The sequence below is a fragment of the Pristis pectinata genome, chromosome 9, assembly GCF_009764475.1.
Source record: "Pristis pectinata isolate sPriPec2 chromosome 9, sPriPec2.1.pri, whole genome shotgun sequence".
NCBI lineage: Eukaryota > Metazoa > Chordata > Chondrichthyes > Rhinopristiformes > Pristidae > Pristis > Pristis pectinata.
This window is the reverse complement of record NC_067413.1, coordinates 54,244,309-54,261,308: the sequence shown is the minus strand read 5'-3', so window position 1 is coordinate 54,261,308 and position 17,000 is coordinate 54,244,309. Positions and strand designations below refer to the sequence as shown.

General features: G+C 41.4%; 1 protein-coding gene across 6 annotated transcripts in view; it reads left to right on the top strand.

The window, feature by feature from the left end:
- The window catches only part of itprid1 (ITPR interacting domain containing 1), a 130,808-nt gene that overhangs the window by 40,422 nt on the left and 73,386 nt on the right, over positions 1–17,000 (top strand). For all 6 annotated transcript variants that reach the window (XM_052023956.1, XM_052023951.1, XM_052023952.1 and 3 more), the window contains exons 4-6: positions 653–696; positions 9,918–9,971; positions 13,699–13,750. In XM_052023956.1, coding sequence (XP_051879916.1) covers positions 653–696; positions 9,918–9,971; positions 13,699–13,750 — 150 coding nt within the window. The remainder of the gene's footprint in view (positions 1–652; positions 697–9,917; positions 9,972–13,698; positions 13,751–17,000) is intronic.

Sequence of the window (17,000 nt, the reverse complement as noted above, 5' to 3'; positions counted from 1 at the left end):
TTGGGATGAAATTTTTAGCCGTGTACATGTTCTGTCGATTTTACATTTGAGATCTCCCTTCAGTCTTAACCATGACAAGCAGCACTTACTCCAATCACAATGTCCTCCTCCACTGGAACCAGTCATTCATGACATTGGTCTTGTACACTGGTTATTACTGTCTGAAGGTTGAAGTCATTGAAATGAGCAAAGTTTTCTACATCCATTTTCTGGGGCAATCAACTTTAGCCTTCAGAGTATTCTGGGGTTGTGAGGATTAATCTTATGATTTGATTACTTCATTTTTGAGAGCTTCATTCTCTTATTCAGGTTATCCCAGTTATTATCCCAGTTTTACGTGAGATGTTGTGTTCCTAGCAAATGGCCTGTATCATGACTTTCTGTAATGTGAAACCATGTCAATTGTGCACATGGCAAGAAACATGAGTTGAAAATAAAATCTGTGTAGATTTATTTACCTTTTCTCACATAAACCCCATGAGAGTGAATTTTATTCCTTATCTCAAATTTTTGGATAGTGATTTCCGTAACACGAACAGCCATAACACAGAGGTTGCCTGTAAACTGTAGTGTGTGTAGTTGTGGTTTCAAGTTTTCTGGCTCAGTGAGGGAATATTTTATGAAGATCAAATGTGCTTCTGCTTTTTCACAGATCACCTGCAAGTGAAGACAGGCCTATGAGCCCACAGAAAGCAGGTAATGACAGTACACTTGGAATTACCATTGTGGGAGCTTCACTGTTTGACCGATTGTTAGTGTTTTGTTATTTAATTTTAAGAACACCTGTGAAGCACAATTGTTAATGCCAGCCTACTTTATTGCAAGTCAAATTTGTTTTTCATGCCAAGACTAACATAAACCAGATATTCTCTCCAAATAAAATGTAAGTTTCCCATTGTATTGTATTTCCAATATCAGGAATGTAGAAAACCAGAAAGCAAGGAAATTATTATATTTATGTATTGCTAAAGTGATCTTTTCCCAAGTTCAGATAGTGTATTGGTAAACTATTTGATAAACTATTTGATCCTCGAAAGACCAAATCCAGTGTGGTCCTCTTCCACAATCCACATTGTGTAACAAGCAGGAGCAATGATCATGGAGTTATTTTATTTTCTACTGGAGTTGGAACCAATAAAAGCAATTGATGGAAATGCAGCACATTCACTGCAAGATAAACACAAGCAACAGTGTTCATATAACGACACCACAAAAACAGTCAAAAACTTTCATTATCAATAGAAAAAAAATCTTTTTGAATGTATTTATATAGCAATGCTTCATTTATGAAGGACTGCTGATTTGTAATGAAATGTACTGTTACTTCATGCATTGCCTAAAAAGCCTTTTAAAAATATGTCATGAACTTGGAGTTGACAGAAGGGCCATCTGCATGTGCATTATGTCCTATTGTTCCCAATATCACAATGCCTTATTGCAGAAGTTCAACTGGTCACCATGGCACTACTAGAAACAAGGTGCCTTCCCCCCCCACCAATTTCAACCCCTAGCATCTCTGCTGAGCAAAACTTGTGATATGGTTGGTGCAGTGACATTTATATACTACCTTGCCCATAGTTGAACATTTTAAGTTGCTCATAGGGCAAAAAAATTTTGACAGCAAGTTTCATAGAAAGATATTGAGTCTGGTAAGTGAAAGTTCAGTCAAAAGGATAAGCTGCAAGAAGTATCCAAAAGGATGAGAGAGGAAGAGCCTAGAGAGGGAATTCCAAAGAGCAAGGCCTCAGGAGTATCAGATGAAACAATTAAAATCAAGGTTGTGCAGTCAGCCAGAATTGGAATAAAGGGTTTTTGCATGTTGAAGAGCTGTAAGAAATTCTAAAGGTAGGGTATGGGAAGACTATGGAAGGATCTGGAAATGTTCCTCTGAAACACTTTAGTAAACGTTCCCACTTTCCATCTGAGACGTACCCAGCATGTACATGCAGAGTCACTTCCTCAGTTTGTTCCATTTCTTTAATAGAGCCATCCTATGCAAAATCTGAAAGCAGCACATCCACTGCTCACTCAAAGAAGTCATGAATTTTTTTTTAGAAAAGCCACTAAAGAAAGTACTGTTTAAGTTAACAGATCTAGAGCCAATCTCAGAAAGATACTCAAATTGTAGATGGAGATTTGAGCAGTAATATCCTGACACCTATACTTGTGAACCATGGCCTCACAGTGAAAGTTGTCGTAAAAATGCCCATTTATTCACAAGGTAATTAAAGGTCAACCACACTGGTAGATCTGGAGCTAGACAGGGTAAGGATGACAAATTTCCTTTCCCAATTGTTTTTAAATAAAAATCCAGTCATGTTGTGGTTATTTGAGTACTTTATTTACTTACTTGATCTCAGCTTCCCCAGCTGTCATCAGGAGATTCAAATTCATGTTTCTGGAGGATTGGTTCAGAACTGACTTTGTCCAGCATCTTAATCATTATGATTTCTTTACAATCTGTGCTGCTATGTGCATTTGTATTAATTGTATTTGTATGATTATTTGTTTCCTGCACAATAGTGCAGTGTTCTCTGGTACAGAGTGAAAACATTTCCTTTTCTATTGCTTGATCCCTTTAATTCCCTCTAATTGAGAGACATATAGCTTAATCAGGAGCCAGTATTACTCAACAAAAGGAGGAGCAATGGGTGAAGTGAACAAGTGTAAGAGGTGGCCAGCATGTCTTTGATGACCTCAAGCTGACAAACAATAGAACAAGGGAGGCTGTCCAGGAGCATATTGGAATGGTCAAGTCTAGAGGTAGCAGAAGAGTGGATGAAAGTTAAATCAGTAGGTGAACTTCTGCAGGTTGAGGCTGCTGGTATTATGGAAGAAAGGGGCAGTCCAGTGATGGCACTGATATGTTGTTCTGAACTCCTTTCAAAGTTAAAGATTGCAAATAGATGTCTTTTGCAGATAATTGCCTGGAAAATGGATGTAGTCAGTAGTTGCAGAACAGAATTTTAGATCAGTACAACATAATGACGACTTCAATGTTGCTAATACTTGGAGGAAATTTCTGCTCATTGAGTACTGGATATCAGACAAACAGACATAGAAACTGTCAGGGAGTCAAAAGGGGGAAGAGGGGTGTGGGTGAAATTGCTACTGTGTGTTGTTTACATATAAGGAAACAACCTGCACCTTTTGACTGTCAACAAGAACTGGTCTGTAGATGAGGAATCATGGGGCAGGGATTGAGCTCTTGAGAACTACCACAGGTAATTCTCTAGCTGCTTGATTGGAATGGAATCAAGTGTGTGCAGTCCCATACAGCCTGCAGTCAGTGGTGAGGCATTGTAGGAGGATGGTGTTGTCAAACATGTGCAATGGTTACAATGGATTTCAGTTATGCCTTTGATGAGTTGTTTTTGAATGGAATAAAACCTTGAGAAATTCAGATGGTTTTTCAGAAAACTAGGACACAGAATTAAGAGGCTGCAGTATGTTCAAAAGCTTTGGAGAGGAAGTGGAAGGGGCAACTGGAGCTGTTTGCAATGGCAGAAGGATCAGTGGTTGATTTTTTTTTAAGGTGAAGGATCATTGTGGCAAATTGGAGATGTTGAGTGGGAACTGTTTAAAAATATAACAGTAATCTAAAAGCAAACAAAAACTGCATGTGCTGGGAATCTGAAATAAAAACAAGTCTGTAATGGAAAGGAAGTTTCAGGTTTGTGACCTCTCATGAGAATTTGCCAGTTCTGATAGAAACTGGAAAGGCTTGTTATCTATTATGTTCAATATTCAGTCTGGAAGGCTGCAACATGCCAAGTCAGGAGCTGAGATGTTGTTCCTCAAGGTTACATTAGGTTTTGTTGGAACAATGTAAGAGCCCAAAGACAAAGATCAGAGTGAGAGCAGGATGCTGAACTAGAGGTGTTCTGAGGAATGGTTGTTCAACCTACATTAAGTCCCCCCCCCACCCCACAGAAACTACATTCCTGTGGTTTAGCTTTGTTGATTTAGCTATGTTGCAAACATGAGAAAGAGGGGAGAAGGAGATGTGTCTGCTGGTGGTATCATGTTGAAGGCAGTGAAAAATCAGAGTCAAATGTGGAGACTGATGGAGTAGGAAGCGAGGATAATGGGAACCCTATCCTTAGTCTGGATGGAAGAACAGAAGGAGAGAGTGGAAGTGCAAGGAATAGAATAGACATTTGAGCTCTGACAATTAATAGGAGAGAAAACCACATTTGAGGAAAAGTGAAGACTCTTGGAAGCTTTGGGGAGAAGTGCTCTTTCTCAACAGATATGAAGCAAAGAAATTGAGAGAATAATGACTGTTCCACAGGAAGCAGTTACAGAAGTAGTCAAGATAGCTCTGGGAGTCTGTAGGCTTGTAATAAATGTCTATCACAAACATATCCTCTGAGATGAAGATGGAAAGAGAAGAATCAGAAATGAGCCATTTAAAAATGCCAGCAGGATAAGAGACACTCAAGCAATGAAACTTACACATTCTCTACAAAAGTGGGAAGCAACAACAGTATAGTCATAAATGGAATGAAAAGTCACAAGGGTAGGGGCCTGAATATAATTAAAGCTGGGGCAACTCTTCTGTTTGTAACTCTGGTGAGGTCTGTCACCCTTGCCAGAAATTGGTCAAAGAACACCATAGCCAAGAAGAGAGGTTTGAAGGAGCAAGACATGGTTCAAATGAACAAGATGAGCCCAGGGGACATGGGAGTATTATTATTTCATTCTCAGAACTACAAATATATAAGAGTGATGTCATGATGCAAGCTCTAGATACAGGGAGGTCCTTGCTGTGAGTTAGAACACCTTGGTTTAGAGCTCCTAAGTCTTGTTATAGCCATTGTAAGTAAACATTACCAAAACTACAGCAATATCCAAGGTCTACCTCAATACATTAAATAGTTATTTAAAAGTAGTTAGAGAAGGGTCCTAACATGTCTTAAACAGGTGCACCTTTGTAGAATGAGACAGAGGGAAATGATACTTGATGTATCATTAGAATTGTTGGTCAGGAAGGAGACTCAGCTGGATGGCTGGAGACAAAGTTGGCAAAAGAGTAGATGGAGCATTTGGGGATTATAGAACCAGAAAACAGGCCATTCGGCCCATCTAGTCTGTCCCAAAACTTTATTCCGCTAGTCCTATTGACCTGCACCCAGTCTGTAACCCTCCAGACCTCTCCCATCCATGTATCTATCCAATTTATTCTTAAAAATTAAGAGTGAGCCCACATTTACCACAGATGGTAGCTTGTTCCACACTGACCAGTGAAGAAATTCCCCCTAATTATCCCCATAAACCTTTCCCCGAAAGCCATGTCCTCTTGTACTTACTTCTCCTAATCTAGGTGGAAAGAGCCTACTCACATTTACTGTCTATACCCCTCAATTTTGTAAACATCTCAAATCTCCCCTCTTTCTTCTATAGTCCAAGGAATAAAGTCCTAACCTGTTCAATTTTTCCCCTGTAACTCAACTCCTGAAGACCTGACAACATTCTAGTAAATCTTCTCTGCACTCTTTCAATCTTACTGATATCCTTCCTAGTTAGGTGACCAGAACTGCACACAATACTCCAAATTTGGCCTCACCAATGTCTCATACAACCTCACCATAACATCCCAACTCCTATACTCAATACTTTATTTATGAATGCCAGGATGCCAAAAGCCTTCCTTACAACCCTGTCTACCTGTGACGCCACTTTCAGGGAATTATGTATCTGAACTCCCAAATCCCTTTGTTCCTCTGCACTCCTCAGTGCCCTACCATTTACTGTGTATGTCCTCCCTTGATTTGTCCTTCCAAAATGCAACACCTCATGCTTGTCTGCATTAAATTCCATCTGCCATTTCTGGACCATTTTTCCATTTGGTCCAGATACCTCGGCAAGCTTTGAAAGCCTTCCTCGCTCTCCACAACACCTTCAATCTATTAGTGTCATCAGCAAACTTGCTGATCCAATTTACCACATCTAGATCATTGATATAGACAAACAATGGACCCAACACAGATCTGAGGCACACCACTAGTCACAGGCCTCCAGTCTGAGGAAACAATCATCCACCACCACTGTCTTCCCCCACCCAGCCAATTTAAAGTCCAGTTTACAACCTTTCTATGGATACCCATTGACTGAACCTTCTGAACTAATCTCCCATGTGGGACCTTGTCAAAGGCCTTACTAAAGTCCATGTAGACAACATCCACAGCCTTTCCTTCATCTACTTTCTTGGTAACCTCCTTGAAAAACTCTACGAGATTTGTTAAACATGATCTACCACACACAAAGCTATGCTGACTATCCTTAATCAGCCCTTGGTTGTCCAAATACCTGTATACCCGATCTCAGAACACCTTCCAATAATTTATCTACTGATGTCAGGCTCTTTGCTGGTTTACTTTTAGAGCCTTTAAATAGATAACATGAGCTACCCTCCAGTCCTCTGACACCACACCTGTGGCTAAGGACATTTTAAATATATCTGCCAGGGCCTCTGCAATTTCTACACTAGTCTCTCTCAAGGTCCAAGGAAATATGTCAGGCCCATGGGATTTATCTACCTTTATTTGCTGTCAGGTAACAAGCACCTCCTCTTTAATCTCTACATGTTCCATGATACTACTGCTTGTTACCCATCCTTTCATATCCTCTATACCAGTTTCCTGAGTAAATACTGATGCAAAAAACTGTTTAAGATCTCCCCCATCTCCTGAGGCTCCACATAGATGACCACTGATCTTCTAGGGGACCAATTTTGTCCCTTTATCCTTTTATTCTTAATACACTTGTAGAAACCCTTCAGGTTTACCTTCACATTATCTGCCAAAGCAACCTCAGGTCTTTTTGCTTTCCTGATTTCCTTTAGTATTTTCTTACATTTTCTATACTCTTCAAGTACCTTGTTTGTTCCTAGTTGCCTATACCTGCTATAGGCCTTTCTTAACCAGATCACCAATATCCCTTGAAAACCAAGGTTCCCTATGCTTGTTAACTTTGCCTTTAATCCTGGCAGGAACATGCAAACTCTGCACTCCCAAAATTTCACCTTTGAAGACCTTTCACTTACTAAACACATCCTTGCCAGAAAACAACTCATCCCAATCCACTCTTCCTAGATCCTTTCTCATTGCCACAAAATTAGCCTTTCTCCAGTTTAGAACCCCAACTCAGGGACTAGATCTGTCCTTATCCATAATTAACTTGAAACTAATGACATTATGGTCACTGGACCCAAAATGTTATCCTACACATACTTTGTTCACCTGACCTGTCTGGTTCCCTAATAGGAGATCAAGTATTGCATTGTCTCATTGGTACCTCTATATATTGATTTAGGAAACTTTCCTGAACACATTTGACAAACCCCAAGCCATCCAGCCCTTTCACAGTGTGAGAGTCCCAGTCAGTATATGGAATGTTAAAATCCCCTACTATTACAACTTTGTTTCTTACATCTGTCTCCTATCTACAGGTTTGTTCCTCCAGTTCTCTATTGGGCAGTCTATAATACATCCCTATTAGTGTGGCCACACCTTTCCTGTTCCTCAGCTCCACCCATACAGAGTCTGTAGACGAGACAGCCCAGAGGGCTTGTCTACACAGCTGTGATATTTTCCCTGACTAGTAACACTACGCCTCCCCTTTTCATTCCTCCTCCTCCTCTATCACATCTGAAACAGAACCCCAGAACATTAAGCTGCCAGTCCTGCCCCCCCTGCAACCAAGTCTCACTAATAGTAATGTCATAATCCCATGTGCCAATCCACACCCTAAGCTCAATTACCTTACTGACAATACTCCTTGCATTGTAATAGATGCACCTGAAAACATTTCTATCACATACAAACCTTTGATTTCCATCAGAACATGCTGTCCTCACATGACCTTTAACCTCCTCCACTATCTGTTCTAACACTTTGGTTCCCCTCCCCCTGCAAATCTAGTTTAAACCCCCAGAGCAGCACTAGTAAGTCTACCTACAAGTAGGTTAGTCCCCCTCCAGTTCAGGGGCAAACCATCCCATCAGAACAGGTCCCACCTTCCCTTGAAGGAAGCACAATTGTCTAGAAACATGAAGCCCTCCCTCCTGCACCATGTATTTAGCTGCATTATCTTCCTATTTCTAGCCTCAGTAGCACATGGCACAGGTAGCAATCCTGAGATTGCAACCTTGGAGGTCCTGTCCTTCAACTTTGCACTTAACTATACTCTTTACAGGACCTCCTCTTCCTTATCCACATCATTGGTCCCTACATGAACCACATCATCTGGCTGCACACCCTCCCTCAGAATATCAATAACTCAATCCAAGATATCACAGACCCTGGCACCAGGCCATCCAGGATTCTCAATCTATCCCACAGAACCTCCTATCTGTCTCCTTAACTATCAAACCCCTTATCACTACTGCTCTTCTCTTTTCCATCTTTCCTGAGCTGGAGAGTCAGTCTCAGTGCCAGAGACAACCACTACAACTTGTCCCCAGTAGGTCATCCCCACCAGCAGTATCCAAAACAATATACTTGGTGGGGAAAGCCACAGGGGTGGTCTGCTCTTTCTGTCTATACCCCTTCCCTCTCTTGACATTCACCCAGCTATTTGCCTCATGACTTTTAGGGGTGACTATCTCCCTGAAGCTCCTTTCGATTTCTGCCTCACAAATGCTCCAAATTTCATCCAGCTCCAGTTCCCTAACTCAGTTTGTCAGTAGCTGCAGCTGGATGTACCTTTTACATGTGTAGTCATCAGGGACAAGTGTGCCATCCCTGACTTCCCACATACAGAGCACTCAACTGCCCTAACTGCTGCTGTCTTCATTACCTACTCCTATGTGAATTAAATTAAACAAACTTACCACTCTGTGAGCAAGCTCACCAAAGCCTCAAATCTCCACTCCTACCCTGAGCCACACATTCACTAGTCACTCATCAGTTTACTCCTCCTTATATTTGTCCCTGCCAATTATCTCAAGTACTCACTCCCTCTAATCAACCACTCAACACTCTGTTTAACCCTTCAGTTGCCCTCCACTTATTAAGCTTTTTAAATACACTCACCAGACTGGAAAAGGAACTGCTCATCACAAGGAAGCAATAAATGGCTCAGAAGAACCTCTGGAGGATTCAGTGAAGTAAGGCTAGAGTGTAGAACAGAGATTTATTGTGCATTTTGGAATTTCCACACATTCTGTTTAACAACTCAACTTGAAGTTCAAAACTGGATGGATGGTAATTCCAGCAATGTCATTAGTCTTTAATGCACGCGTGCCATATTTGATTCAAATAGCACTTGGGATGAAATTTTTAGCCACGTATATATTCAATTTTACACATCTTAACCATCATTTTTAATTTTTAATTTCAATAACTGTTCCCAATTAAATGAATTGTCCTAACAACCTATGTTTCAAAGTGACTTTCTTTATTTTATGTTCTGTTTTGCTTCAGATGACAGAGTTGCATTCTGAAGAACAGTTGCCCGGGTAAGGGGAATGGGAAAGTTCCAGCGGGCAGTCATTCTGGATCAGCTTTGTCAATCTCCCAAGTTCAGTTCAGAGAGGCAGTTATGGTAATCTGGAAGCAGAAGGACAAAATTTAAATGTAAGCTAAAGATTAAAAGCAATCTTTAGCCTGTGTTTTCATTCCCCATCCCTCCCTGAAGAAATTATTGTTGAATAATTCATTTAACTTGGAGTGTTCTGAGTCCCAGGAATATTTTTTTAACTGGAAAGTAATATTTCAAGCTTGCACAGGAGGACTTGGCTATTAGAAGTACAGCAGACAGAAGCATGAAATTACTCTGTACATGCTTCCCTTACCCTGAGGTGATCACAAGAGCATGTAATATTCTCTGTTTGCATTACTTAATTTAAACAACTGTTGCATCCGAGAATAAAATTGGTAGGGAATGATAAACTCTCATTTCTGGCCCATCAGGCATCAGGCGGAGGATGAGCAGCACAGAAGATGACTTGATGCTGGGCATAGAAGGTAAGTGTTGCATGTTGATCTTCCCCTCCCCTTTACTTTCCCTACCGCCTCCATCCCACCTCTACTTTGTACACCTTTTCAGTGATTCAGGGATAGTAACTGTGTGAAATAACTTCAATTGATTTGCTATAGTTTTATTTCCCCACTATTTTTTGCTGGCTGGTCCTATTGGAGAATTAGGGGGGGATCATAGTAAAGATTGGACAAAGGACTCCCAAGACAAGAATCAAAGGAGGTTTCTGAACTTCTTAGAGTTACCATGCATATATCACTTTAATTTCATTAGAAATTAATTAAACATTTTTGTACAAGGTGTTTCAAATCTGTTTGACTGGTGCACCAGCCCCAATTCCAAATGCATCAACTCTCTTTGCACATTCAAGCAAAGTTTCCTAGCAGAGCCACTTCCAATCTATAATTTCTAAGAAAACAGATACACCTGGGAAAGTTGAGACATTTTGAGGGGTTGATCTGTGCCAAATCCTGTTTATGGATCTTGATTGGAAAGGCCAGCCGCTCAAGTTGGGATATGATTCAACAAGAATCAGGAGCCCTTTGGAAGTTTACCCCAGGCAATAGATTTTGATGGTCATAGAAAGGGTCCTGTTGATCCTGTTCTTTGTAGCCCAACATATTAGCAGAGAACAAAATAAGCAGGAGCTTGAATTGGTTCAAAACAGTAAGGCCAAATAAACTACGCAGTTTGAAGTTCTTGGTTTTCTGTGACACGTAGATACCACAATGTGAAGCCTCTTGGGGTTCAGTTTTATGGCTAATTTGAAGTAGTGTGTCCAGAGGATATTAATGGGCATGCATTTATAGGGCCTCAAACTAATGTGTACTCACCATAGTAAAAGATACTTACATGTGTGATGAAGGATTCCTCCTACAGGAAATGACTCTCTGCAATTTCAAACAAAAAAAATGTTCTAAAACTACTTGGTTGTGATAAACTTCTACATTATCAGCAGAAGTTACTTGCTTATTTTGCAGGTTTGCTAGGGTGGTTCGAGAAGATTTAAACTAGTTTGCGAGGGGGATGGGAATCAAAGAGGTAGGTCAGAGGAAGAAGTAGATGTGGAAAAGTCAGATCTAATATGTAGAGAGGCTTTGAGGAAGGAGAAGCAGAGTACAGGGTATAAAAGTAGAAAGGTGGATGGGCTAAAGTGCATTTACTTAAATGCAAGAAGTATCAGGAATAAGAGTGATGAACTGAGAGCTTGGATAAGCACATGGCACAATGATATTGTGGCTCTTGCAGAGACTTGTCTGTCACCAGGGCAGGAATGGATATTGAATATTCCTGGATTTTAGTGTTTTAAAAGGGATAGGGAAGGGGGGCAGAAGAGGAGGGGTGGTGATACTGGTCAGGGACACTATTACAGCTGCAAAAAGGGTGGATAATGTAGAAGGATCCTCTCTAGAGTCAGTATGGGTGGAAGTTAGGAAAGAGAAAGGAGCAGTTACTCTACTGGGAGTATTCTATAGGCCCCCCAGTAGCAGCAGGGATACTGAGGTGCAGATTGGGAGGCAGATTTTGGAAAGGTGCAAGAATAACAGGGTTATTATCATGGGAGACCTCAACTTCCCAAATATTGACTGGCACCTGCTTAGTGCCAAAGGTGTAGATGGGGCAGAGTTTGTTAAGTGTGTCCAGGACGGATTCCTGTCACAGTATGTTGACAGGCCGACTAGAGGGAATGCCATATTAGATCTAGTATTAGGTAATGAACCGGGTCAGGTGACAGATCTCTCTGTGGGTGAGTATTTGGGGGATAGTGACCCAACCTTTAGCATCGTCATGGACAAGGATAGGAGCAAAGAGGACAGGAAGATATTTAATTGGGGAAGGCAAATTATGAGGCTATAAGGTGAGAACTTGAGAGTATAAATTGGGATGACACTTTCGGAAGGAAATGTACTATGGAGATGTGGTTGTTGTTCAGGGATCTCTTGCAGGATGTTAGGGATAAATTTGTCCCGGTGAGGCAGAGAAAGAATGGCAGGGTGAAGGAACCATGGGTGACGAGTGAGGTGGAACAACTAGTTAGGAGGAAGAAGGCAGCATACATAAGGTGTAGGCAGCAAGGATCAGAAAGGGCTCAGGAGGAATATAGGGTAGCAAGGAAGGAACTTAAGAAGGGGCTGAGGAGAGCAAGAAGAGGACATGAAAAGGCCTTGGCGAGTAGGGTTAAGGAAAATCTCAAGGCCTTTTTCACGTACGTGAAGAGCAGAAGGATGATGAGAGTAAAGGTAGGACCGATTAGAGACAAAGGTGGGAGGATGTGCCTGGAAGCTATGGAAGTGGGTGAGGTTCTCAATGACTACTTCTCTTCAGTATTCACCAAGGAGAGGGGCCTTGATGATGCAGAGGACAGTGTTGGTAAGGTGAATGTTCTAGAGCATGTAGATATCAAGAAAGACGATGTGTTGGAGTTGTTAGAAAATATTAGGACAGAAGTCCGTGGGGCCTGACAGGATATTCCCCATGCTGCTCTGGGAGGTGAGGAAGGAGATTGCTGAACCATTGGCAAGGATCTTTGAGTCCTCGTTGTCCATGGGAATGGTACCTGAGGATTGGAGGGTGGCAAATGTTGCCTGTTGCCCCCTTATTCAAAAAAGTTAGTAGGGATAGTCCAGGGAACTACAGACCAGTGAGCCTTACATCTGTGGTGGGTAAGCTGTTGGAAAGGATTCTTAGAGATAGGATCTATGAGCATTTAGAGATTCATGGACTGATTATGGACAGTCAGCATGGATTTGTGAAGGGAAGATCATGTCTCACAAGCCTGATAGGATTCTTTGAGGAGGTGACCAGGAAGATTGATGAGGGTAGTGCAGTAGATGTGGTCTACATGGATTTTAGTAAGGTGTTTGATAAGGTTCCACATGGTAGGCTTCTTCAGAAGGTCAGAGGACAAGGGATCCGGGGAGGCTTGGCAGTGTGGATTCAGAATTGGCTTGCCTGTAGAAAGCAGAGGGTTGTCGTGGGGGGGGGTGCATTCAGATTGGAGGGCTGTGACTAGTGGTGTCCCACAGGGATCGGTTCTGGGACCTCTACCTTTTGTGATATTTATTAATGACTTGGACGAGGGGATAGAAGGGTGTGTTAGCAAGTTTGCAGATGACACAAAGGTCAGAGGTGTTGTGGATAGTGTGGAGGACTGTAGGAGATTGCAGAGGGGTATTGATAGGATGCAGAACTGGGCTGAGAAGTGGCAGATGGAGTTCAATCCGGAGAAGTGCGAGGTGGTACACTTTGGAAGGGCAAACTCCGAGGCGGAGTACAAGGTTAATGGCAGGATTCTGGGTAGTGTAGTTCGGCACAACATGGTGGGCCGAAGGGCCTGTATTGTGCTGTATTGTTCTATGGTTCTATGGTTATTTAAACCATGAAATTGCCAAACCTTACTTCTGGCAAAGCACAGAAGAAGTGTGGGCTCTCCTGGACTCAAACTACAACCTAGATTCATCAGCTGGAATAGCGGTGTGCAGATTAGCTTTTAAAAGTTGATTCCCTATGGCCTGGCTGAAATCAAAATTGCAAATATAGTTTACAAATGGGGAAGCCATGGCCACCCATGCAAAGTTGCACAAGTTTCCTCATGCAGAGGAAGAAATGTTGCACGGTACTTGCAATGTATTTAAATACAATTATGTCAGACAATTTGGCGAGATCTATTTCTCAGTTTAATATGTTGACATATGTTTCTTTCTAACCTTTCAGCTATGACATATCCAAGTGCAATACAACACATGTCCATCAAAGAATATGTGAGGTTAGTTCATTTTTGTGGCTGAATTTAAGGTTAAAGCAAAATGTTGAAGGTGGCAAAAAGATGCATTTCACTGTGTGTTTTGATATACATTTGACTAATAAAGATATCTTATTTTATCTTGGAGATTCAATGTGGGTTCATGCTTATGGAGCAGTTAATTACAATTTGATCCCAATAATTTCTTGATCTCAAGTCTGCTTTTAGACGATGGTTTTGAAAGCCAGTTTCTAAAGGACAGCAGAGGCACTTGCAGAAAGAGTTACTTTGTATTCCTCTGTTACCCATGCGTACAGCCCCTTTGGCAGAGGCTAAGAAGTAGTTGAGAGTAACAGAGGCAAAATGGAAAACAATATTGACAATGTAGGCTTGCAATCAGAGGAAAGTGCTGTGTACTGAGTATCACAAGTTTAGACAAACATGCTGGGGACAAAAATGAGATACATTTTCTATATTTACTAGGTCCAAAATCAATATTGATACAATATATTGCTCCAGGATAAAATGTGATGGTGTGCTGGAATGTGCACTGCACAATAATGGTTCAAACACTGAGCTGGCAGGGTGCGGCTGCCAACAACAAATGCAGGCATCACTTAAGTGAGTTCTGTGCCTGTGCCTCCATCAGGACTCTTGGATAAGTTGGATGGTGTGTGCATGAAACATCACTTCCTACAACCGTTCAGAATATTATTTGGCATGTAGCTTTTGCAAACAGTATTTAAAGGAAACCTCCCCTTCATAAAGATAAATTTTAGGCTGCCAATGTGGTTTCAACTTTATTTAAAGCCAAGTTTTTAGCTATTTTGGATAATGTTTTGCTTATAACAAAATCACCATTGACTTGCCTTCTCTTTGGGTAGGACTGCATTTGCCTAATTCCATATATGCATGCAAAATTATAAGGGGGTTGGATAGGGTAAATAGTAAGAATCTTCTTTCCTCATGGGGGGTGTCTAAAACAAGAGGGCATAAGGTGGGACGTAGGAGGTTTAGAGAGGATCTGAAGGGGATTTTTTTCACCACAGAGAGTGGTTGCAATCTGGAACAAGTTGCCTGAGGAGGTGGTGAAGGCAGATACTTTCACAACATTTAAGAAGCATCTAGACAAGCACTTGAATCACCAAGGCAGAGAAGGCTACGGACCAACTGTGGATAAATGGGACTAGTACAGATAGGAACAATGGTCTGTGTAGCCATGCTGTGCCTGTTTCTGTGCTGTATGATGATGACTTTAGATGGCTCTATGAAATTATCAGAAAAATAGGGAATAGATTAGTAAAAATGGGTTGGTGGTGGTAGTGGGAGGCGGGAAATTACTCTGAATGCTGGAAATGTGAGGTACAAAGGCTGAAATTACTGATCATCTGAAATTGTTTAACCTGTACTGAGTCCTGAAGGTTGTGATTTGTTCCTTGAGTTGATGGTGAAGTTTGTTGTGTGGGAAACCAAAGGTAGAGTGCTCAGAGTGGGAGTAGGATGGAGAATTAAAGTGACAACTAACTGTAAGCTCAGGATCACCCTTGTAGACTGCTTTGGTCCGCAATGGAGACACAATCTTCCAAGTGCCTGTTACAATAATTCCACAGATTGAAATTCATGCCGTGGCTGCCTTGTTATTCAGACAAAAATTGCATATCCCTCAGACTGGGATGTTGATTACTACCTAGCAATTCTTCTGCGTGTTCTGCTCTAACAATGCTTCTGGAGGAAGTCAAGTGAGAGGCAGAGGAATATGAGATGATATGAAAGATTTGCTCTAGGGTGGGTGGGGCTTGGAAACCAAATTAGATGAGAGAATGTTATTAAGAATTGATGGTTTGTGTAGGAAAACATGACACTACATTGATCAGATCTAGCTATTGCTAGCTGATGGAAACTTTGTTCTTCTATACTGATACTTCATCAGTCCTGTTCTCTTGTGTACCTTGAAATGATTAATTGGTGCAGTGGCTTAAAGTGAACCTCAGTTGAAGTTCCATGAGGCGTTTTTCAATGCTGAATAATTGTCAGCTTCATTGGCTTGAAATACACCTCCCTACTCATTAAATGCCAATTTGATTTGTGCATTGTTTGCAGATGATGTGGCTGAAATGCTTATCAGCCAGCATCGATGTCGGAAGGGTTCAAGATCTCAATCCGTTTTTAGACCTGAAGAGTGGAACTGGTCAGAGGAGTTGTGTAAAGTGGTCACACAATTCAGAGGAAAATGTAATTTTTGCAGAGGTCATTGTAGGCAAAGGAAGATGCCATTCATGAAGAAATAGAGATTTTGTTCAGTGAACTGCTTAAGTTGCAGAATAGGAAAATCATTCATTGATGATTCAGTGCAGATAATCCTACAAAAAAGAATGTGAGGGAAATGTATGCATTGTTTGAATTGTCACAGCTGGTTATTGGTGGACCATATTGATGTGGTCACGGTTTGCATAGGGGACTGTGCTTTTGCAGTTTGCTTATGAAAATCACTTCTTAGTTGGGAATCCCTCATAACCAATACATACGTCTTCCACTCAGCTGGAAGAAGAGGCTGTAGTTGCTGAGTAGGGGTATCACCTTCCACCAACCCTTCTCCATGCTGCTGGTCTCTGGACAAAACCTCATGGCCCTCAGCCTCTAGGACTCCTTGCACTTCTTCCTCCAGCATTGGCTGCTCTCTTTGATTGGCAAAGTTCTGCAGCATGTGCAGCAGATAATGACAAAGTCTCCACAACTGCAAGCACTGCAAGATGCCCGTGGACAGATGTATGTAACAAATTCTACTGGAGACCTACTGTGATTTGTACTGTGATCCTCATATTTTGGGGGCTCCTGTAACATCTGAATTCAGCTGCTTTAGTTGGAGAGCATACTGATGTGAGCAGTCATGGAAGTTGAGTGTAGCCTTTGTTCCCTAGGGTCTATCCGTCTGGCAGTGTCAACTGCTGTAAACTTCCAGCAATGCTGACTCCTTCAGGATTTATACATTTCTGCGAATCATGGCTTTCACAAGCAGAATTTTTTTTTCTTGTGATCTGCAACAAACTTGATGTTTCTTAAGAATCTGTGGGAATTGGCTCCAGAGATGAGCATGTCATTACCTTCTTACCCTGAAGTTCTTTACCCACTTTGATCACTTTGAGTGATCATATTGCACATAATGATCACTCCACTAATAGAGTGCTGTGGGTAGTGGTGTCGCTGAGGCACTCACTGAATGGGTATCTCAGCAGCTAAGTTTTGAGGAAAATATTTGCTGTAAGTTTAAGCACAG